Source organism: Bactrocera latifrons, unplaced genomic scaffold (assembly GCF_001853355.1).
Source record: "Bactrocera latifrons isolate USDA-ARS-PBARC rearing strain unplaced genomic scaffold, ASM185335v1 scaffold_32, whole genome shotgun sequence".
In the NCBI taxonomy this organism is placed as follows: Eukaryota; Metazoa; Arthropoda; class Insecta; order Diptera; family Tephritidae; genus Bactrocera; species Bactrocera latifrons.
In genome coordinates, this window is record NW_017536852.1 from 608,661 (window position 1) to 631,719 (window position 23,059).

A 23,059-nucleotide genomic window follows, 5' to 3' on the forward strand; every position below is an offset into this window, starting at 1 on the left:
TAAATAAAAAAAATTATTTAAAAAAAAATTGGTTTCTAAGGATACTTTTAACACTATAAGTAAAAGGTGAGTCCCACGGTTTCGTTGGAGAACTTTAATTCTGTCAAATGCATTTGCCCGCTTCAAATCTTCAAATTAAACGGATACTTATTGTGACACATACGCTATTTATAAACATTTATTTGAACTGCCTTAATGGCAAATTTATCTACCAAAGACATGCATTCGCATCTCGCCGAGGAGCGATGAGCGATGCTACATTTTTAAACGTTTGCACATACAGGGTTGCATTTCAATATCATACACAACAATAGGTTTGACAAAATTAAGGTAAAAAAAGCTAATTGGTATTTGTTTAGGTATTAAATATTTACCAATTCTTTCAAACAATGATTTTATATTTTAATACATAAAATTACATTTTAAACCGACTCCGGTGTCTATTATACCTTCACAATAAAACTTTGTATTACTCTATAAACTTTATTTTACCATTGTATACTTATACTATTTCATTTTCTGTTTTAAGTAAACAAATTATTTTGCAGAATTTTTTAAATATATTTTATTTTTAAATAAAAAGTAAACTCTGTTAGCAAATGTGCGAACCTTGATTTGACTTGAGCTTATTGATCAGCCGGCAGTAGTATTGTCATAAATTGTCGAGTTTTGTACAATGTTTATTGTTGTCAAAAATTTTTGTGAATTGATGTATTAACTATTTTTTAAAATGAATTTCGGAATCAGTATTATATTCCTTATTTTATTATATGCATCATATATCGCAGCGGTAAAAGAGTCTAGTGAATTTAACGAGGAGCTATACGTACGCCCTATGGCAAATGGGCTAGTCAATACATTTTTTCAGTTTACCACTCGTTGGCATTATGGCGATAGAGAGCATTGTAGGAATAAATACAGTTTATTAAGTGCATAAAATGTATATTATGTTTTCAATATTTTCAGTACACAACACACAGCTTATACCTCGATCCATTGCGGAAACATTACTACTGTACGATGTTAAGGAATTACATATTGGATTAACTCAGGGACTCTGGCGATATGAAACCTACGGCTATCCAGTAATGGACAATGCGCCAGGTGCAGAAGTAAGGGCATGGTTTGCAGGAGAAAATTTAACTTCTACTGATGTTGATGATCAATGGGTAAAGCTAGCTAGCACATTCTCTGGAATTCTGTGTGCCTCCTTGAATTTTATTGACAAAACAAACAGTGTTGAACCGAAATATAGTTTCCGGCCACAGTTTGTCACTGGTAGCAAGGCGAATATTCCACAATTTGTGCGGTATGCGAGTTTACCACGGGAAATCGTTTGCACGGAGAATCTAACACCATGGAAAAAGTTGTTGCCCTGTAACAGTAAACAAGGATTCGCTTCGTTACTCAACTCCGGTCACGTACATAATACTAATTATCACTCTCTGGGCATGAAAATGCGTACAATTTGTGAATCTTACAATAAAAATTGCATTTTGGAATTCACCGAAACTGCAAATATGGTATATGACCCTAAGTTGTTGGGTACAAATGGAGATTTTTCGCTTCGTCGTCTCTTTGGCCAGGGACTAAATGGCCATTGTGCACTGGCGAAAAGTAGTAAAATTTACGTTAATTTGGATGATCAACCATATGATTTAACACCAACACCCATGTATAATGTTACTTCAAAGCGCGGTGGCAGTACAACCACGTTGGGTGTATATGACATTCAACGATTAGATGAAGACAAATTCTTCAATATCGCTTGGATAAATAAGAATACGAAAGCAAATATACAAATTACACCAACACCACCTTTATATGCGCATCGTTACATATTGGGACATGGTCAGGAGAGAGGTCAAATTCTTACACAAATTACAAATAAACATTATGCTGCTTTACCTATTGTGTTACAAGAAAATATACCATGGTTCGTGCCATCCTATATGCATACACTAAAGTTAATTGTACAGCCGGAGAACGGTGCAGAATACACGATAAAACCGCGGGTCATGCACTACATACCAGGTGTACAAAGATTACGTCCCTATCATCTAGAATTACTCTTCGAAATACCCGCTTTGAGTACAGTACAAATTTCATTCGATTTTGATTATATTTTCTTGAAATGGCTCGAATACCCACCCGATGCAAATCATGGTCATTACCTGGGATCTGCTATAATAACAACACAATTACCAATGGGACGGAATTACACGGCAATACCAGTTGATAAACACCTTTTCGCTGATTCATTCAATGCGTCACGGCATTCATATTTCCTAGAAATCCGTACAGAATCGCTTATATTATCGTTGCCAACTCCTGATTTTAGCATGCCGTATAATGTCATTTGTCTCGCTTGTACAGTCGTAGCTTTGGCCTTTGGACCCATACATAGTGTAGCCACCAAACGGATAGTTGTGGAGCAAAAAGACGCGCAACCGCAATCACTAAAAGGTAAAGTGATGCAGAAATTGTTTCGTCGAAAACAAAATAAAACCGATACCAACTCTAATAAAGCAGAAGTTCACACAGACACGGTATTTGGACATTCCCTTGCTGACGTCAAACAATAAGAAATTTAGCATATTAAAAAATACTTTGATTTAAACATTTTTTTAGTAATAAAATGATAATTTATACCAATTAAGGGTTTGACTTTTTGTTAATTTAGCAAATTTTCCATAATTAATTTCAATATTTACCTTTCTTCGCCATCAAGAAATGAACATCCTTTCCGTACTATATTTTGTATAAATGTGACGAATACACATAGACATATTTATTAGGATAGTAGCGATATCATATGYGAATAAAAAATTATTTCGCCTGACGGCTTCTCAATCAAACGTAAACTACTGTATTATATTATTGATTAAGTCTAAAGTTACATATTTGAATTCGTCGCAATAATTTTATGTTGCAATTTGCATTCCGTTCAATATATTTTCCGTGATCAATATTATTTAAAAGGGGAATGCGTACATTGTATTGTTTAGGATAACATAGTATCAAATATTACATATGTTTATTGTTTATTTTTACCTACGCTTTTTTTTGTAATCTTTATACTTATTTTTTCTTTTAACAATTTTAAGTAAATTTTGTATAGTTTCGTAAAATTTTTTCAATAACGGCTTTAAATAAAAGCTAGCATTTTTTTTAACTTTTCTTTTAAATCATACAACTGAATTACATCTCCGTCGGCTTACGCTAACTGAATGTATGGTATACCGTTATACAAATGTATTTTATTATGCATAAACACCTCAGAAGTAGCGCCATTCTCGTTGAAAACTTTTAGTCCTGACGTACAAGATTCTGGAGTTTAGTGTGTTGGAAATAATTTTGCCGCGTATAATGTTAATATTTGTTCACCAGAGCCAATTTAACTATTGAAAAAATTGTATAGACTTCTAAGATTCCGTTAAGTTTAGCCGATTGTTTTGTTTTGTTCTTTTATTTTATCCCCTTCATTACGGATCGGAATTAATACCAATATTTTGTCTTATTTATCTAGGGATATACATACATATGATATATATAACACCTGTCTCTTATACACATCTAGATGTGTATAAGAGACAGCTTCTAAGATTCCGTTAAGTTTAGCCGATTGTTTTGTTTTGTTCTTTTATTTTATCCCCTTCATTACGGATCGGAATTAATACCAATATTTTGTCTTATTTATCTAGGGATATACATACATATGATATATATAACACATGTATATATATAATATATTATATATATCAATTTTGAAGATAGTATTAAACAGTTGACGCGTGTCTGAATCAACCTTTTTTGTGGTGCAAGCACTTATTGTGGAGGTTGATTTCCGTAGTATGAATATGCATTTGTTGGCGGACCTTGAGGGGCGCCTGGTGGTGGCATTTGACCCCCAGTGGGTCTATAACCTTGATAACCTTGTGAAGGTGGATATTGCCCTTGTGGCATGCCACCGTAGCCGCCCTGCGGTTGATGGTAGCCATGTCCTGGATAGCCACCACTGGGTGGTGGCGGGCCGTAGGGCTGTGGTGGTGGCGCACCGTACGGTTGACCTGCTGGTGGCGGTTGGTACTGCTGATTGGGCATCTGGGGCGTACCATTTGGTGGTGCCGTTGTGTTTGGTGGCACCTGAGGCGGTCCATTCGGTCCAGGCGGCTGTTGTTGCTGCTGCTGCTGTTGTGATGGCGCGCCGTAAGGTGAAGGACCACCACCGGGCGCCCCTGCTGACGAATATACAGGCTGTTGTTGTGGAGTAGATCCATGTGGCTGTGGTGGTCCACTGGAAACTGGCGGCTGTTGGTTTCCGTATTGCTGTTGTTGTTGCTGTTGCTGCTGCTGTTGTTGCTGCTGAGGTGATTGTGTCTGCTGGTTCGGTGGACCGCTATTGACACCAATATTGCCAGAAGAAGTAGATGGTGAAGTGGATTGCACACTTGCTGGTGGAGCATTTGGGCCATTTGGGTTAGCCGAGTTTGGAGTTTGTTGGTTTGATGGCGGTGGCGGTGTTTGACCTGGACTTGGCGAGGAACTATAGCCACCGCTAGTGCCCTGTGATGTTTGTTGCTGTTGCGGTGACTGACCCGGATAGCCACCAGGCGCTCCACCTTGCTGGTATGGTGATTGTGGAGGGTAGGGCGATTGTGTTGGATTTTGAGGAGGTGGACCATAACCGCTGGGCAATGCATTGGACGCTTGACCATAACCACTTGGTGGTGGGCCACCGTAACCACCGTATGCCATCGGTGGAGGAGCGTTGTTACCACCTTGCGGTGGTCCATATTGATTTGGCGGTGGTGGTGGTCCTTGTCCAGTTGTAGGCGGACCATACATTTGTGAAGGAGGCGGTTGCTGGCCCGGTGCAACTTGCTGATTCGGCGGAGGTGGGGCATAAGCGCCCGGAGGTCCTTGCTGACCACTGGCATTAGCATACCCATGCTGACCTGGTGGGCCGCCACCTGCTGATGATGTCGGTGGCATACCCGCATGGTGATAGCCTCCCTGTGTATTTGGAGGAGGTGGTCCGTAGCCTTGAGTGGGTGGACCATATGGATAACCGGTTTGAGGTTGGTATGATGGTTGGCTTTGGGGTGGATAGCCAGGGTAATGACTGTGTTGTTGTTGATAATTGCCACGATATTGTGGTTGAGGAGGCGGACCTTGTTGGGAATTGGGGGCCTGTTGTTGTGGCCCTTGAACCGACTGCTGTCCTGACTGAACACTTGGGCGCTGTTGATCTAATTAGATAAATGGATTAATAGTTTTAAAAGAATTTTTGCGTTTATCAGACACTTTACACTTACTCGATCCTGCATTTGACACAGTTGGTGGTTGTTGATTGGCTGATTGAGGCGAAGTACCAACACGATAAGCACCGCCTTGTTGTTGGGGTTGTTGTTGGCCAGTTTGTTGGGAATGAATAGCTTGTTGAGGAGGACCTTGTTGAGATTGAGAGTTTGGCGTCATTCCTGGATGCGATTGTGGAGGTTGACCTCCATACGACATTTGAGCCCCCGAAGGAGGTTGTACATTTCCATCCGTATGGGACATTGGTGGCATACCGGCTATTTGTGGTTGATTTGCCCCAGTCGGGGGTCCACCTTGTTGTGGAGGCTGTGGAGCCCCCATCATACCATGTGGACCTTGTTGTTGGGCTGCCTGTTGTTGAAGAACATGTGGATGCTAAACAAATTGATAAGCACGGAAATGCATATATGTACATACGTAGATATTTAAAAAGCTAAACACAACCGTTAATGCTTAACTTTAAGACTCACCGGCAATATCTGAGCTATGTTCATTGTTGGATCAGCTAGTTGTGCTAAATAAACGAGATTTCTGTGTAGTGCCATATGATATGTCATGCACTCCTGGGCTTTGCCCATCGTTTGAAAGTCTTGAATTGTTTGAATAAGACCACAATTATCGTCAAGTATTTTTTGTATTTGTGCTGGACTGGGTGATGGTGGCATACCACCGCGTTGGGTTGATGGCGGAGGCGCAACACCGCCCATCATAGCACCACTTCCAACTGAAGATGGAGGACCGACGGGTCCGCCACCACTGCCAACCATGGAAGGACCGCGTTGGATTGGACCCCCGGAGCCCATTGGCACTCCTGTTGGACCACCCATCCCCACTCCACCCACGCCGGCACCAACACCCGGTGGTTGCTGCTGCTGTTGTTGTTGCTGCATCGACGTCGGCGTTGGTGGCTGAGGCGGTTGCAGTACAGCACCTGGGGGAGCAGACTGCTGCGGTTGTTGCGGCGAATAAACTGCAGACATTTTACTGGCTGCAGCCTTCTTCTTCCGCTTTGGAGTTTTCTCCTGTTTTTCCACAATTTTAGCGGTTATTATTTAACGGGGGAAGAAAAAATAAATGGGTTGCCTTTCAAAGTGGCCTCAAAACTTATACAATTTTTTCACTCTCTAAACCTCGGAGTTTATATCTTATCACTTAACACTTTTTATATTAATTCATATATGTCTAAGGACAAATATACTATGTAGCGGACAAAATACAAAAACAAATTTACATAACTTTGGCAAAACTTAATTTACAATTAAAAAACTAAATTCCACATTTTTCGCGAACAAATGACGCTAGGGATAACTACAAATTCGGTTGACGTTGACTGCGCTGTTAATTCGCCGACATGCCTAGAGATGCATTTTACTGCCTCTTTATGAAACCTTGGTCACTTAACTTTTTTATGAGAAAATTTTAATATTTCGGCTTTAAATAAATTTGGATAGATATATTTGTGTTGCACTTTATAGTTTGCGTGTGATTATATTTGATATGTTAATTTAACAATCGAAAGAATACAAATTTAAATGTCATTAAAAAATTTTAAGATCTTCCAAGGATACGCCAAAAAGCAACAATTCAAGAAGCGAGGCCAACTTCACAATTTTCAATTTTCGCCGGAAAATTTTGCAAATTATAGTTGCTAGATGTAAATTATTGTAGATTTTATTTTCTGCTTTTACTTATGATATGTTGATTAATATGAAGCGGATTTCTTGATTTTTTTCAAGTTTTTTTTATTTTATAGGAAGATGTGCAGAGGAATTACACGATCATGTCGATCATGTCAAATCGTAATGTAATGGGAGGTAATTTTCATCGAATTGATATGGCAACAATTGCGGATGAAAAATTCGCAGATATTTATTCAACAGTGTTTGTGAAGATAGTCGGAGTTGAAGCGGTAGATGAGAAATTGAATCGGGTTTGATTAAAATTTATGTGCAAAGGACTGATTTTTCTAAATGATAGCAAACACTTAACAAAATCTAAGTAAATAGGCGGAAAGTTGGTGTTATAATTGGATATATAGGTAAAAACACTGCGATAAAATCGAAAAAAACGGAGTGGATAACAAAGTATAATAGAAAAATAGAAACTACCACAAGACGAAGAGAAAATAGATAATATGTAAGAGCGAAAATATGAACCGAATTGTTGTCAATTGTGAGCAAATAGACGGAAAATGTGCGAATAACGTAGAGTTGCCAAGTATTTAAAGACCTTTAAGAACTTAAGTTTACTAGAAAAGGTGTAAAACAAACTCTTTCGACAAAACTTTTTAGAAATTCTGATTAGGTAAATTGTTTTGGGGCACGTAATTCAATAGGATAAACATACATCAAATGAAAACCAACCATAAATATGGCTTTTATTCTTCCGTTGTAGATGAACAGTAATTTTTTGGCCAAAGGCCAAGGGCGCATTTTCTTTCAATGCTTTTTTCTTTTACTGCCATTTACATAATTATGACGTTCGTTAAAGATTGCGAGAATTACCTAAATTTATTTACTTCTGTCCGATATACAATATAATAGCAGTTTTCATAATCATATATTTTTAAAAGTAAATTTTTTATTTCAACACTGGGTTTGAAAGTTAATCTGTCTCTACCATAGTAGTTGGTTGTTCATGGTTCGAAACGATTTCGCGTTTATATGCCAACATTTATGGAAATGTGCAAAAGAGAATTGGAAAAAACAAAGCGAAAATTTGTACAAATCATACAAACATCGCTGATGTGTAAATAAAATTATATTTTGTGATTTCTTTTGAAGCATTAAACTACTTTTTCACGAATCAAAGGTGGAAATTGTTTTATTTTTACAAAACCTAAACTACTGGAAGATAATATAATAACTATCTGTGTATTCGTTTATTGATTTTGTTGTTGCCTGTCTCGGTGGATCGTTGCCGCGCTTTTCCCCAATCTTATATTGGAATACCAGCTCTTAAATTATTAATGAAAACAATAATTTCAAATAAATTTAATAAAAATAATGTTGGCATTGCTAACTTCTGTTCTGACCTTTGCAGCCTCTTCTTAACTTCCTGAGATTGTGTAAAAATTGGTAAGACGTTATCGACGTCGCTTACCAATGTTTTCTTTCGTACAAATGAACTTCAGCGCTTTATCAGTACTACTGTCAAGAGTGTGGACATGCATCTGTTTTATGTTCAACAGACAAGTTCGCTCGGTAAGTGCTAAGAACCTTCTTATTTATAGGTGATATTAAAAGATATTTTAACCGAAGTGGAAACATGTTAATCATTTTATAAAAGTTAAAATTCCTTTATAATTGAAGTTGTATTTTTTTTTATCGCCAAATTAAAAATTTCAGATTGTTCAATATCAACCAGTCAAATATGAACTCTTCCCATTATCACCGGTGTCCAGACATCGCCTTAGTATAGTGCAACGGAAAACACTTGTGTTAGATCTGGATGAAACGCTCATACATTCACACCACAGCGCGATGTCACGAAATACCGTGAAGCCTGGTACACCTCATGACTTCACGGTAAAAGTAATTATTGACCATCATCCAGTTCGCTTTTTCGTTCATAAACGGCCTCATGTAGACTATTTTTTGGATGTGGTAAGAAGGAATATAATTAAAACTTGAACATTACAGCTTACATTTAAATATATATCGTTTTAGGTTTCACAATGGTATGACCTAGTTATATTTACAGCCAGTATGGAGATTTATGGCGCTGCAGTTGCTGATAAACTGGACAACGGACGTAATATTTTGCGTCGGCGTTATTATCGTCAGCATTGCACACCTGATTTCAGCTCATACACCAAAGATTTATCTGCTATCTGCAGTGACTTGAATAGAGTAATTGAACAAAATTTGTTATGATGTGCCGTAAATTTATTAATTAAATCTTAAATATACCCAAATAGATATTTATAATTGACAATTCACCTGGCGCATATCGTTGCTTTCCTAATAACGCGATACCTATAAGGAGTTGGTTCTCCGACCCAATGGACGTTGCGCTGCTATCACTTCTTCCAATGTTGGACGCCCTGCGGTTTACAAAAGACGTGCGTTCAGTTTTGTCAAGAAATTTACATTTGCATCGTTTATGGTAGCAGGTGTGAGCATAACATAAATTTAATTTCGCAATTTGACAATTATAATAATAATTATTGTGCTTATTTCCAGTTTTACAGATTAAAAATTTGGTGCTGTGACGCTTAAACGAGTTTTTAGTTTGTTTTATATATTAAGCATTATTAATGAAAAGAATCCAATTCAATACACCAACACTAGTTTTAACACACATACACAGACATACATAAAGACCGAAAACATATTCTTAATATTTTCTTCTCCTTGATATCTTCCACCCCAGCATGACTTTCCATATTCGCATTTTAAGCGAAATTAGGAAAACTGTTTACCATTTGATAAATTCGCTGGATATATATTTAATAAATAAAATACATATATAATTTGCTAGAGGATTATTTAACTTTATGTGTATTGTTATAAATATGTGTTTTGACTAAAAAAAATTATTTATTGGAAACAAAAACATAAATGAAATAGTTTAAGTACTAACCAAGTGTTATTTCATAAATGATATATGGAAAGTTTATTGAAATTAATTGTTTGCTTTGTGTATTATAGATGAGCATTGAAAATTATAATGTATAATTTGTAGCATTTAAAGACAGCGCAACCGAACATATTTTAATTACTGAATATGTTATTCAATTAAGAAAAATGAAATATCAAAAGGATGTAACAACAATACCAACGGCCATGTACAATACAATAAGTGCTAACATAAACACTCACACACACACACTTAAGCATGAGAAAAGGTTTGAACGATTTCTCTACAAAGATTGTTTCTTCCTCTTGATATTATGTTTTCATTCAATAAAATAAAATTAACATCAACAATGTCTGACAATTAAAACAAAAAATCTATTAATAAGAACAAACTGACTCAGTTATCATTTAGAATTAACTCTGTGTCCACAAAAAAGTAAAGAGTAGCTTGTAAGTTTGTAGTAAGTTTGAAGTATAATATAGAACAGAATAATGAAGCGAGCAGAATAATCAAGGATAGTCTATCAGCTATGGTATGTTTTATTTATTTAAGCAAAAGCGTATTTGTTCATATTTTGAATTGTATGTAAATTAAAAGTATTTCTACCATTTTTTCTGTTGTGAAATGGCGAAAATCTGGATGTTGATTAATAATTGCTGCTCATCTTTTGTGCGAAAAAGTTAACTTGCCACGGTAAAAAATACATAAATTTATGCCAACAAAACTTCGGATCCTTGATCGATTTTTCATATTTATACTAATTTAAACCTTTTAAACATAGGTTGAGGCTAATACATATTAATCTATATGATTATATGTAATTGTAGTTATTCAACCATAAAACCTATGTATTTTTATTAAGAGAAAAAAGAATAATTTTGTATTATTTCATAGAAAAAGGAATAATTTTGTATTATTATTTTTTTTTTTATAATCTAACTTATAATAAATGATTGGAATGAGGATGTGCTAACTCGTAAAAGGCATGGGTTATATTTTTTCAATTGATTAAAAATCAATTGTCTCCACATTGACAATTTACCGACTGCATCATGCTCAAATCTTAATATTGGTTTATTAAAGTCACTCAAATAAATAAAAATAAAATGAAATTTTCACAAAATTTAAAATAAAATGAAAATAAACAAAATTCTTGTTTTTTACTTTCAAAGTATATTAAATATAAATAAGAAACAGCTTCGGTTGCAACGAAATATCCTGCACAAATACAAAAATATTCCATACAAGGTTTGGATTTTGATCAATTACTTTGTATGAATTTCTTCGAAGATTGTACCGTTTGTTTTGGAATATAATAAAATATTTGATCGTTCGATATATCGGGGGTTCTTTGGGAGAAAGCATGTACATAAGCAATATTTGAGGTCGCTATATAAAAAACTTGTGAAATAAATATGATAGATTTCTCAAAATAAATTTGAAAATAGTTACTTTTAATAATTGGTTTATGTATTCGTTAACCGGTTGAGTTAATAGTCTCAAAAATACAAACATAGCGTTTCATTTCTGTTTTGTAACCTTATTCGTAATGTAAAAAGGAAATTGAAAATATGGCAACTCCGCTGGAATTTGTTTTTTCCATTTCTTAACAAATTCAGAAGATTTTTTCTGTGGCCGCATGTATATTTATTATAGCCCAGCATTTGCATGTTTTAAATAATATATTTAACGGGAAGGAGTGGTAATTATTGAATTTATATAAAAGTGTCTTTTATTTTTACTACGAATTCGTTATAAAATTCTTTGCCAGATCTTTGCAGTTGAATAGTGTCGGTCAACGGAGTATCAGTGGGAGGGTGGATTAGTGATTGTTTATATAAATCATACATGGTTTTAATGAACCATTAAGGAACAGTTTTTGGTGCGGTATGATGCATAAATTAAAAAGTCATAACTGGGGATTAAGATTCTGAATATGTTTAATGGACATAGTTGAAAGGACCAAATTATTCCATTGCGGTAAGCACTTCATTATTTAGAACGGCACAAAGCAAAGTCGAAATAAATTACGAATATATTATATTTATATGTATGTATGTGAGCTGGCATAGCTACCTACGAAATCACTAAATATGTATCTTTTTAAAAGGTTAGTGTTCTTTAGATAATTAAAAATGAATTCCGCGCCATCAACGTCAGATATGACGCCACAACGAAAGCGTGTTGGTAGGCCTCCTAAAGCAACGCAGCTGAAGCAAACGGCTAACACTATGCCACCATCACAAGAAGAGAGTGCACAAACGTCTAACCAATCGAACGATACAGAAAAGTTTACGAGTCGAGGTGAAAATGATAGTATTATGGAAGTTGAGGGCAGTTTCGTGGCTATATCTCCACCGCCGCCCAATGTACCGACAGATAAGATTAATCCTCGTATGACTTCAACACCATCAAGTAGCAACGAATGTAGGCGAAGTTCACGTAAGAAGATCATAAAATTTGACGTAAGAGATTTATTAAACAAACATCGAAAGCCACATAAAATCCAAATAGAAGCACGCATAGATTCAAACGCTCCGCAAACCCAAACAACTACATCGTTACCCTCATTTAGCTCTGGTAGTAATACAAGCAGCTCAATTCCAGCTTCAAGCTCTGATTTAAGTAGTAAACAGAAAGCATTTATGGAGAAATCCGCAATATTTCGTCGCATATCAATATCAGAACAACATAATAAAATAAATGCGCCAATACTTCCACCACCCTTATCGTCCATACCGAAAATTGGTGTTTTAGGTAAAAACACAATCAATTTGAAGAGTAATGTGGATGCTATGACTACAATAGATCCAGCGAAAATAGCACAAGCAAGACGGTTGAGTCGTACCCAGGAAATATTTAATGCCAGCCTGATAAAATCAAAGCAAAATTCCAGCCTAATAATAGCGCAAATTGAAAGTAATACTTCTAGTTCCAGCAGTGGGTTCATGCTCCCAACAGTTGTGACATCACAACAGCAGAAAAAGTCAACAAGTGAGTAAAACACAAATAAACAACATTAAAAAAAATCGATAAATGTAAAAAATCAATATGCATCTTACATATACATATATGTGGGTGTGTACATATGTGTGTTTATTTATATATGTATATAGTATATGTATAAATTCTCGATGTTTACACGATGGTACAAAATCCTTGAAAATATTCAGAGTAACAAACTTGAAGTTTATATATGCGCATAAAATACGGATAGTTACCGTTTTTACTTACTTTTAACTCTTCTATCTATTTGATATGCTAATATATGTTATATTCACACATACATTTGTATGTACATAGAATATAGATAAGTAAACTTTCGAAGTAAATGATGCTTATCAATTATAAATTCAGCTGATACTCAAAATTGGAGATATTTTTTCATAACAGACTGAAAAGGGTATATTACTAAACTGAAATTATTTTAAAAAAAATAATTTTGTGGTTGTATCAGAGGATGAAAATTGTTCCCATAATTTGGAAATGTTGCCAATAATTTGGTACATTTCGCAAAGAAATGTTTTTAAATAAAAGTCGACACGTCGTTAATTTGAAAATCTTTTGTTACACATTTATTATAATAATGAATTTTCTATTCAACAGATATATCCAACAAACGTAAAAATCTTTCAAATTCATTTATTTCGCCTACTGCAGTAGTTGATCCAAAGCCTGCGTCAATAGAATCTGGCACACAAAAGCGCCGAGGTCGTCCGCCGAAAAATAAAAATACTGTAGCTCAAAGCCCTGTACCAAAATCAAACCTGAAGACGGAGCTTCATATAACTCCACAAGGTAAAAAAGCAGACGAGCAGCAACAATATTCTGTCGAAAATAAAGAAAAGCAAGATGTCGCCAGTAAAGAAGCTTCTCAAAATGCTACAAATTGGACAGAGTACAAAGCAAATTTAAAATGTGCTGAAAGCGTTGAAACCCCTGTTGGGCAAAATCCTGTATCAAACGAAAGGACTTCTGTACAGCATGAAGATGTCATTTTAGAAATATCATCTACTTCTTCTATATCTGATCATGAATATCAGGCTAAAACAGTGCATCCTCCAACGGATGTACATGAGTCACAACAAAGAAACTTCGCCTCCGTATGCATTTGGCAAGATAGCCAAAGTATTTGTGAAACTACATCCGCACCAGAATTCATTGTGGCCGCTGTTGAAGAGATAACATCGGAAAGTTCACCAGCTGATAAATCTATTTCCTTGCTAGCTGAAAGTGAAACATGTTCACAAAAAACGGTTGATACGTTAACGGAATGTGATCAAAGTATTACAATTGATTTGGATTCGAATAAAGAAATCGAAGCAGAGTCAGATTCTCTCTCGGAAATGACATTTGGCATGTCCGGCACAAGTCGCAAATCGAGCGGTTCAGAATCAGAGGGCAGTTCAGATCGTAGTAACAAAAGCTATAAAAAGGGCGATAAGTTGCGTGTATCTTTGAAACGCTTAACGTTGCCACCGAGTACCATCACTTCTACTATTTCGTTATCATCGGCATCTAACAGCTGTAGTGACGTCATTGCTGGTAGCGACAACAGCAATACAAATAACAGCAGTCGCGGAAGTAGCTGTACCGCTAACACTACAGAGTTAAGTACCGTAACAACAAGTAAAAACTTACCGCCAAGACGATCTCATAGGTTCCCCAAAAAAAGTGACAACACAGTTATAGTGGGAGAACCCAAAAGTAAAGCAGAAGTCTCATTGAATGAGATTTTAGATACTGAAGATCTAATGATGACAGTTGGTGTAGAGGAGAAAACAGGTAAACTGCCAAGAGAGAGAGTAACTCCAACTACCGTTAAAACGGATAAAGACTTCGAGCAATCGAATGAAGAAAGTAAATATAGTGCAGTTACAACAATTGAAAACGTTAGTGCCGATTTGGTTACTTCGCAGCAAGTTGAGGCAGCACCCGTTGCAATTGCTGTCGTGGAGCTCTCTTCTGAACAAATAACTGAGATTCCACAAAAATCAAGCAGCATTGCACTAGATGCTGTAGATAACAAACATGAGCTTGGAGAGCATGATAGAAACGTTAGTGAAGAGTCACCTTCTGTTTCGTGCGAAACAAAAAAAGAACCTATCACTTTGCCACTTAAAAAACAGGTGAGCAAGTTTAAAATGTATGAAGCGGCAGTGCATAATGTGGCGGCAAATGTCGCGACTAGTACCTTGTTGGATATCTTAAATACCGTTAAGCAGAATGATTTAACAATGGGAGCGAAGGCATTCCAGCAATTGCCGTTGCCCGCAGTTAAGGATGACACATCCTCGGAGATTATAGCGCCTATAGTAGGGGAAGAAAACATGCCAACTACTGAAGCCGAGAAAAACCTTGAAGCTGGCACGTCAGATAAGAGTGTTACGACAATTAATTTGGAAGAATCACAAGCAACCGACCAAGATAGTTCTATAGAGACTAATAAGCAGCCATCAAAATGTGTTCATATAGCTAAAAGTAGAGATGAAGGAGAATCTATAAAAACGTTCACTTGGGAAAACCATGCGCACGATGAGTCCGATCAACGCATGGACTTACCTACTGAAACATGTGAAATATCCGAAACAGTCACGGATTGCGACTTTACACCACTGCCAGAAGAAGAGGTCGTAATTCAAACTACTTTCGCTGAACAGTCTGTTGAAGGCAAGGAAAGTTCCATTGATGAAGCTACTAGCTCTCAAAACCCGGTAGCAGAAGTACGTAAAAATATTTTGAAAAAAGCGTCCCGGCAAATACCTGCCAATGTTGTTAATGAGAGCACAATGAACATTTCCAATAATTTGGATACGTCAGCGAAATCGGAAAAATGGGATATTATCACCACTAAACATACGGCAGATAATGTGTTGGATGAAAGTAGTTCGGAGGACATAAATTCGGCAACGGACTCACAATCTTCACGTGACGAAATGAATGGAAGCAGTGCTACGAAGACACCATCTCCAACACTTTCGGAAAGTTCCAATGGAAAGCCGTCAAAGCAACCAACACGCCGAAATGAGAGACGTTCAAAACGTGGAGATAAGTCTGGTCATAAAACTTTAGAAGAGACATTCGCTGAAATAGCAGCTGCGAGTTCAAAGGCAGTTTTGAAGTTAAAGGCGCAGGAAGTTGACGCAGATACACCAAACGTGTATAATGAAGAGGAGATTTCTAAATCTGTTAATGCTATGGAAAAGTCAGTCGATGCAAAGGATGATTCTTCTGCGAGCGTTGAGCTAAGCCATACACCTATTAGTTTAACTGTTAATGCTATGGAAAAGTCAGTCGATGCAAAGGATGATTCTTCTGCGAGCGTTGAGCTAAGCCATACACCTATTAATTTAACTGAGCCTAATAATCTAGACGAAGATGAAGTGCCGAATGTACAAAATACTATAGAAATTACGATCGAGGAAACAACAACAGATATAAATACGAAGGTTCGCGACGTGTCAAAAGCTGTAATACTATCCGAAGATATTGATAGTAATTCAAATCACTCGTCGCCTTCACGATGCGGGCGAAAGGCGAGGAATAAAAAAGTAAATCATAAGCCATCTACGAGCACTTCTCCTATTACTGCAGAGTCTTCTAGTGAAAATAAACAGAAAGTCTCCGAAATGAATCCGGTTGATGAGACTATTACTGTCAATACGAATACGACCGCCGATGGTAGCTTAGAAATATCACAACAAAATTTGCACACATCAGTTATTGAATTGAACGTAAAAAATACCAATACTGATGATCAGATTATCACTGACACATTGGAGAAAGGGACGGCCAATGCATCATGCCAAGAAAAACTTTTGGAATCAGAAAAATGTGATTCTCCAACGACAACGGCGGAACTTTCAACTGAAGTGGGTCAAGTGATGAGTACTACAGGCGACGAAACGTCAAGTATATCCAATAATACAACACCTGATTTAAGTGGCCAAAATTTAGAAGAAAATAATGACAAAAACAAACTATTTACATCAAAAACTCGAAAACATAAAAAAGCTTTGACTTCGGCTATTGAAACAGTCGAGCGCGTTGATCTTGAAGTAGAGAGTGTTGAGACGCAAAGAGAGTGCGGTCAAATCGATATCATCAAACCCGAAGAACGGATTCAACAGCACGAAGAAAAGATTGTAGAATCACCCAAAGAGTTGTTACCAAATAAATTAGAAAAGTTAGATCAAAGTGGGTCGCCACCATCGTTAAAAGAGAACTCAATCGTTGACTCTAAAATAAATTCGGTTACTAGTAGCGACTTAACGGCAGAGAAAGTGGACTGTCAGCTTCCAGAATCAGAATCAGATACACTAGTCGATAAGTCTAAAAAAATTCGAAAGCGAAGAGGTAATAAACAGTCTGATGAGAAATCGAACGAATTGGAGACTAAGGGTCAAGGTAAATCAGAAGATCAGGAAACTGCGGAGACTAAAGAAAAAAGTGGTGACACCGAAGATGCCGATGAAAAAATACGAAAGCCTCGAAAGGGAAAGTCAACAAACGATGCGACAAATGACCTGCAGATCGATACGCCGGTCACAGTTCCAAACGCAGCTGAATTATTGGAAAGAGAATTGGCCAAAGCGCCGCCTAAAAAACGGCTGCTTAAAATGCAGATGGAGTTGGAAGAGAAGAGTTGCGCCTCACATTCAGAAATTCCAACCACCAGCCAGACTAGTGCTGAACAAAAAACGTCTTCATTCAAAAAGTCAGCAAGCAATTCCAGTAAAGCCAAAGAATCTACACAGAAAAAATCGAAGAAAGATGCGCAATCGTCTGATCAAATGAAAAAAGGAGAAAGTCTCGAAAGTCAAATTGAATCTTCGCTTGATGAGGAAAGCCGTTCAGCGACATCTACACCAGTGGCGAAACGTTTCAAAAAGCAAATGGCTTCAGAGAAAACCCCAGAGGATAAAACAAGCGGTAAAAGGAAGTCCAAGATGGATCAAAACATTAGTAGTGATAAGAGTGAAATTAAAGATAGGGAAAGGAAAGGATCTGTATCAAAGAAATCGGAAAAGAAGCAATTTTTGGCCATCGAAGACACTACTAGTAATGAGTTAGCTAAGAAAATGGAGGAGAGAAGTGCGAAGAAAAAAAGGCAGAAGAAATTGAAAGAAGATTTCGAAGCAGCACTAAAGGATGCGCTCACAAAAACAACAGTCCCAGCTGAATCTACTAAAGAAAGTGCCAATCCTTTCGAAAACATAGTTCCGATGCTGGAAGAAAGTAAATTACAAGACAGTGTTGCCGCTGCAACAGTTTGTGCAACTGGAGTTGAAGAAAAGAAGACTACTGTAGAGGAGGATCAAATCACCACCACTACTGAAGCTACGGTAAACAATGAGCTTGAGGAAGAACCAGATCCGTTGAAGGACATTGAGAAATTCATTGAAGATGGCGTCAACTTGCTCAAACGTGGGTATAAGATTGATGATGACAGTGTAGATGAAGTTATTTGTCCGAAAACACATCTCCAAAAAGAAGAATATAAATCGGATGTTGCGGAAAATGAAGAAAATGATGAAAAGCCATCTAGAGCGGTGCTGGAAGGCATGACGACGCCTAATGAAAGCATATCTGGCGACATAACGCCGGTTGACAAATCCTTCGAAGAAGTTTCGAACACACTCCCTCAAAATATTTATTACGATACCCCGGCAGATACACCAGTAGCAACGCCAACAACCACACCTCCACCAAAAAGTCCTATTCATGATCAAGCAATTGACGAAATAACCGGAGTTCGGCGTTCTCATCGCATCAAACAGATAACAAAAATGCCAAAGGCGCTTGTAGGTCGTGGGTTGGTGCGCGAAAAAGAGCGGTTCTCAATTAAAGATGATGTTGAAATGAAAACTCACTATAGTTTGGATGATCATCTGACGGATTTGGCGCAAGTGGAGGCAAAGAATGCCAAGTTCCTAAAAGAAATGGAAGAACGTCTGAGTAACTTCCATGTCATTAAAGAGAATGAGTACAAATGTGAACGTGTCGTGAGTAGAGAAGCGCGCAAGATGTTGTGTGATTGTTTCTTGACAGCCGAAGAGGAAGAGCGTGGTGAGTTGGGCTGTGGTGAAGATTGCTTGAATCGTTTATTGATGATCGAATGTGGACCCGATTGTAATGTGAAAGTTCGCTGTACAAATAAACGCTTTCAGAAACTGCTCTGTTCACCATGCCGAGTCTTTCGAACGGAAAAGAAGGGCTTCGGTATAATGGCTGACATTGAGATTTTACCTGGTGAATTCATTATGGAATACGTTGGAGAGGTAATCGATGGCGATGAATTTGAGCAGCGCCGTACTGCATACTCGTTGGACAAAAACCGTCACTATTACTTTATGGCATTACGAAGCGATGCCATAATCGATGCCACAATTAAGGGAAACATTTCACGCTTCATTAATCATTCCTGCGATCCCAATGCGGAAACTCAAAAGTGGACTGTAAATGGTGAACTACGAATTGGGTTCTTCAGTCGTAAGTCCATTATGCCAGGTGAAGAAATTACGTTCGACTACCAGTATCAACGTTACGGCAGGGAGGCACAACGTTGTTATTGCGAGTCGGCTAACTGTCGTGGTTGGATAGGTGAAGAACCCAATTCGGATGAGGGTGAACAAATCGATGACGACAACGATGCGGATAATTCGGCAGAAGGTAGCGATGATGAGGACAGTGATGATAGCACAGCTGATGGCGAAGATGCACATAAGAAACTAGATGCATCAGGCAAATCACTGATAAGCTCAGAGGATGGTAAAATAAAGTTGGATGAAAAATCGGATAGCGCGGGTAAGGACAAGAAGAAAAAAGTGGGTGAAGATGCAGACGCTAAGCTGAAAAAGCTCGCGGGCAAATCTGCTGATAAAGCAGCGCGAAAAAAGAAACCCAGTAAAGAAAAGAAAGATAAGAGACTACGTAAATCTGCTACTGGTGAGCAGTCGAAAACATCGCGTTATTTGGAAGATCCGGATATCGAAGACGAGGTTAAATTCCTTAGTCGTGGCGGGCTGAGAAACCAGTCGGACACGCTGCGGTTTTCACGTTTGGTCGTACGCGCCAAATTACCGCAAACTCGTCTCAATCTACTGAAAATTCTCCGCAATGCCGATTTGCCCTGTCGCCGACTGTTCTTGGACTATCATGGACTGCGTTTGTTGCATGGGTGGATGAGCGAAGACGGTGGTGATATGGCGATTCGCTTGTCCCTGCTAGAGGCGCTGGAGAGTTTGCCAATAGCAAACAAGACTGTACTCACTGACAGTAAGGTCTATCAGAGCGTACGAAATTGGTGTGGCAATGCGTTGTCCACCAGCAGCATGCCGACTGGCAATGCATCTTCTCCAAGCGATGAGTCGTCGAAAGAAAGCACAAGTAGTAATTCACATACGGAATTAGCTAGCGGACAGGAGGTACCTTCGGAATTGCAGAAGTTAGCTGTGAAACTAACCACTGCATGGAATAGTTTGCCAGAAATTTTCCGCATACCGAAACGTGAACGTATCGAACAAATGAAAGAGCACGAACGGGAGGCAGATCGACAGTTTGCCGAAGCTTCCGTCGACAGTAATCGTTCTGTTCTAAGTGATCGTTATCAGCGCGATCGTTTCGGACGCGGCCCAACCACTTCTCGTTTTTCCAAACCAAGTTTCAGTAAAGACAATCGCAACAATAATATAACCGTTGTAGGCTCAATGCCAGGCGGAGATCCACGTCGACGTTCGGCGAACGATCACCATGATGGTATAAAGCATTTGTCAAAGGCACAGAGACGAGAGATGTTTGCTGCAAAGGTGGGAAAAGCACATAATCTGTAATCAGACTCAATATATATGTATATATTTTTAACTTTTCAGGTGGCACGCGATGAAGCCGAAAAGCGGTTGGCTGAAGAGCGTAGAGAATTCGAAACAAAATGTCGTTTCTTTGGCTTGGACCCCAAGAAGACACGCTCGCAAGATGTTCCTTTCTGCGTAGACCCTTCAACAGGTCAATGGTATTCTATTGCCCGCCAACCTATTCCCACTCCACCTTGCTACGCACACGTGCAGGTGCAGCCAAAATCCAAATCTACCGATCCTGAAGATTACAAGTTACCTGCAGTTGTTGCTACCTTGCCGCGCCAATGGAAATACGCCATTACAAACTTGGGCCAAATTTATTACTACCATACTAAGCAAAAAATATCGCAATGGCACCCGCCAACGCTTGAACAATTGCAGGCTGCAGCCGAAGAAGGCGACAGTTCGGACAGCGAGTCCTGTGAGGAAGCTAAACAGGCAAATGAGAGCAGCGAGGATGATGACGTACTCTTAGGTAGTAATCTACATTTTTAAACCTATAAATTTTACCTATTTTATATATTCATTGATTTTTAAGGAATGGATGAGGCGCAACTCAAAGCTTTCATCGATAAGAAGGTAGAAAATCGTAGGCATAAGCGTTACGGTCGTTTGGTGGATGAGCGTCCGATTAGTGTAAGTACTCACGCGTATTTTTTTTCACTTGATTTGAAATTAATTTATATGTTTATATTTGCAGCCCCGAAAGGAGGAGGATCGCATCTACAATCAAATAGAGATGCGCAAATACAAAGAAAATAAAGAGAAAATACGCAAACGTAAGGAAGAAATACGGCGCAAACGCGCTGAAGCACTCAAAGCCGCAGCTATCGGTGGCGTAAATCCCAACATCGTTGCAGACAGCTTAAATATCGACGCAACGAAATCCAAAACTGCCGAAGACTCCGATGAACCGGATGGCGTAATACCCATACAAGACTATTTGCTCTCATCGGATGAGGAGGAGATTATGAAGGAGGAATGCAACAACAGCCCACTCTTGGACAAAATTGTGCAAGGCGATAAGATTGTCGACGAATTGGATGCGCTCACAACAAAACGTGCGCTCAAGCGCACATTACCGCCCCATCGAGAACCTAGCGCACAGGCAGGCCAGAGTAATGTCAGTGGTAGTAGTGGCGGTAGCAGCGGTGGCAGTGAGCATAAGCGACGAAAATCGGATAAGAAAGATAAAAGGTGCGTTGTTTGTAGTTGAAACTATAATATTAATAATTAATTACATTTCTCTTTTTTACTTTTTTCATTAGCAAAAAGAGCAAAGACTCGGATTCCAAGTATCGTCGCACTAAGGAAAAGTTCCGCTGTGAAATAGCTGGTATAATTGTGCAACACTTAAAGCCATATCGCAAGGAATCGTGCACGCTCGCTCGTATTCAGAGTGATGAAGATTTCAATCATCTCGCGCGAAAGGTTTGTTTGTGTTTTTATTTGAGAAAAAATACTGTTATTAACCTTCGTTCAATGCATTTGCTTGCAGCTCACACATTTTGTTATGGTTAAAGAGTTGAAATACTGCGAGTCTGTTGGTCAGACATTGGTCGTAACCGAATCTGTTAAGAATAAGTCCCGCGAATTCATTAAAAAGTACATGGCGAAGTATGGCGGCATGTATGTGAAACCCGCCAATGATCCGGAATTTAAGGAGATTCCATTTACTATTTAAACCTATTTATAAATTTTCTTCTGAGAAGCTAATTTCTGAATTCGATGAACAGCAATGGATTTTCGCTGACTTAACATTTGTATTAAGTTTCATTTGGTGGCGTACATTCTTTTGTAACATCATAGCGTTAACAATTGAGACGTTACCATTTTTTATATGCAAAATTTGGTTTTTGTCGAGTTTTGCAATGCTTAATTCTTATTTGTACATATATTGTTGAAAATTGCACGGCTAATCATATTTGCTGTTCCAATGGGAGACTTCGAAATATTTAAATAATTTTTTATTATTATTGTAATGCTTAGTAATGTTTTTTTAGTTTTAAACCAATATGTACATGTATTCCCCTTTTACTACGTGTAAATTGTGGTGTATTTTTTAGAGAATACGAATATATTATTTCCCCGCTGTAATTACATTTTATGAGCTAAACTAAACGCATATGCAATTATGTAAAAGTTGCTGCACAAATACGCGACTGCAACTGTAGATTCAATAAATAAAAGTGAAATGAACAATTCAAGCGCTGTTTCGTTATTCCATTGCATTTGTTTTTATGCCAAAAAAATCTAACCATCAGGGTTGCATGAAAAAATCAATGAGTTAACTTTGGAAG

At 37.9% G+C, this 23,059-nt stretch overlaps 4 protein-coding genes across 13 annotated transcripts; 3 read left to right on the plus strand and 1 right to left on the minus strand.

Moving 5' to 3' along the window:
• Positions 1-640: 640 nt before the first annotated feature.
• Positions 641-2,864, plus strand: LOC108971034 (GPI transamidase component PIG-T). The gene is made up of 2 exons (XM_018936803.1): positions 641-905; positions 967-2,864. The coding sequence occupies exons 1-2, from the start codon at positions 731-733 to the stop codon at positions 2,583-2,585; spliced, it is 1,794 nt and encodes a 597-aa protein (XP_018792348.1). The 5' UTR covers positions 641-730; the 3' UTR covers positions 2,586-2,864.
• A 301-nt stretch (positions 2,865-3,165) lies between these two features.
• LOC108971035 (basic salivary proline-rich protein 2) lies at positions 3,166-6,837 on the minus strand. 3 transcript variants are annotated; one of them, XR_001993519.1, is made up of 4 exons: positions 5,793-6,835; positions 5,319-5,697; positions 3,735-5,252; positions 3,166-3,559 (listed from the first exon to the last, which is right to left on the minus strand). XR_001993519.1 is itself a non-coding variant. In XM_018936805.1 (3 exons), the coding sequence occupies exons 1-3, from the start codon at positions 6,300-6,302 to the stop codon at positions 3,829-3,831; spliced, it is 2,289 nt and encodes a 762-aa protein (XP_018792350.1). In that variant the 5' UTR covers positions 6,303-6,837; the 3' UTR covers positions 3,604-3,828. The 3 variants fall into 3 exon arrangements, 2 of the variants coding, with proteins under 2 accessions (XP_018792350.1, XP_018792349.1); XM_018936805.1 differs by lacking the exon at positions 3,166-3,559 and having other exon boundaries at positions 3,604-5,252; positions 5,319-5,673; positions 5,793-6,837; XM_018936804.1 differs by lacking the exon at positions 3,166-3,559 and having other exon boundaries at positions 3,604-5,252.
• Positions 6,838-7,182: 345 nt separating this feature from the next.
• Positions 7,183-10,429, plus strand: LOC108971036 (CTD nuclear envelope phosphatase 1 homolog). 5 transcript variants are annotated; one of them, XM_018936806.1, is made up of 6 exons: positions 7,183-7,360; positions 8,365-8,525; positions 8,670-8,927; positions 8,991-9,173; positions 9,242-9,436; positions 9,507-10,429. In XM_018936806.1, the coding sequence occupies exons 2-5, from the start codon at positions 8,427-8,429 to the stop codon at positions 9,431-9,433; spliced, it is 732 nt and encodes a 243-aa protein (XP_018792351.1). In that variant the 5' UTR covers positions 7,183-7,360; positions 8,365-8,426; the 3' UTR covers positions 9,434-9,436; positions 9,507-10,429. The 5 variants fall into 5 exon arrangements, with proteins under 5 accessions (XP_018792351.1, XP_018792353.1, XP_018792354.1 ...); XM_018936808.1 differs by lacking the exon at positions 7,183-7,360 and adding an exon at positions 7,369-7,458; XM_018936809.1 differs by lacking the exon at positions 7,183-7,360 and adding an exon at positions 7,787-7,893.
• Positions 10,430-11,513: 1,084 nt separating this feature from the next.
• On the plus strand, positions 11,514-22,966 carry LOC108971044 (probable histone-lysine N-methyltransferase CG1716). 4 transcript variants are annotated; one of them, XM_018936830.1, is made up of 10 exons: positions 11,514-11,605; positions 11,675-11,883; positions 12,029-12,897; positions 13,510-16,124; positions 16,209-20,711; positions 20,775-21,234; positions 21,298-21,395; positions 21,460-21,956; positions 22,028-22,190; positions 22,258-22,966. In XM_018936830.1, exons 3-10 carry the CDS (start codon positions 12,039-12,041, stop codon positions 22,441-22,443), a joined length of 9,381 nt encoding a protein of 3,126 aa, XP_018792375.1. In that variant the 5' UTR covers positions 11,514-11,605; positions 11,675-11,883; positions 12,029-12,038; the 3' UTR covers positions 22,444-22,966. The 4 variants fall into 4 exon arrangements, with proteins under 4 accessions (XP_018792375.1, XP_018792374.1, XP_018792373.1 ...); XM_018936829.1 differs by having other exon boundaries at positions 12,014-12,897; positions 13,510-20,711; XM_018936828.1 differs by having other exon boundaries at positions 12,019-12,897; positions 13,510-20,711.
• Positions 22,967-23,059: the final 93 nt, after the last annotated feature.

Coding starts and splice junctions, on each gene's coding strand:
- LOC108971034 (XM_018936803.1), top strand. CDS start 731: ATGAATTTCGGAATCAGTATTATATTCCTTATTTTATTATATGCATCA. Junction 906..966: donor TTATGGCGATAGAGAGCATT/GTAGGAATAAAT, acceptor CAATATTTTCAG/TACACAACACACAGCTTATA.
- LOC108971036 (XM_018936806.1), top strand. CDS start 8,427: ATGTTTTCTTTCGTACAAATGAACTTCAGCGCTTTATCAGTACTACTG. Junction 8,928..8,990: donor TAGACTATTTTTTGGATGTG/GTAAGAAGGAAT, acceptor ATATCGTTTTAG/GTTTCACAATGGTATGACCT. Junction 9,174..9,241: donor TCTGCAGTGACTTGAATAGA/GTAATTGAACAA, acceptor ATACCCAAATAG/ATATTTATAATTGACAATTC.
- LOC108971044 (XM_018936829.1), top strand. CDS start 12,039: ATGAATTCCGCGCCATCAACGTCAGATATGACGCCACAACGAAAGCGT. Junction 12,898..13,509: donor ACAGCAGAAAAAGTCAACAA/GTGAGTAAAACA, acceptor TCTATTCAACAG/ATATATCCAACAAACGTAAA. Junction 21,396..21,459: donor TGGATGAGCGTCCGATTAGT/GTAAGTACTCAC, acceptor TTATATTTGCAG/CCCCGAAAGGAGGAGGATCG.
- LOC108971035 (XM_018936804.1), bottom strand. CDS start 6,302: ATGTCTGCAGTTTATTCGCCGCAACAACCGCAGCAGTCTGCTCCCCCA. Junction 5,698..5,792: donor ACATAGCTCAGATATTGCCG/GTGAGTCTTAAA, acceptor CAATTTGTTTAG/CATCCACATGTTCTTCAACA. Junction 5,253..5,318: donor TGTGTCAAATGCAGGATCGA/GTAAGTGTAAAG, acceptor TTATCTAATTAG/ATCAACAGCGCCCAAGTGTT.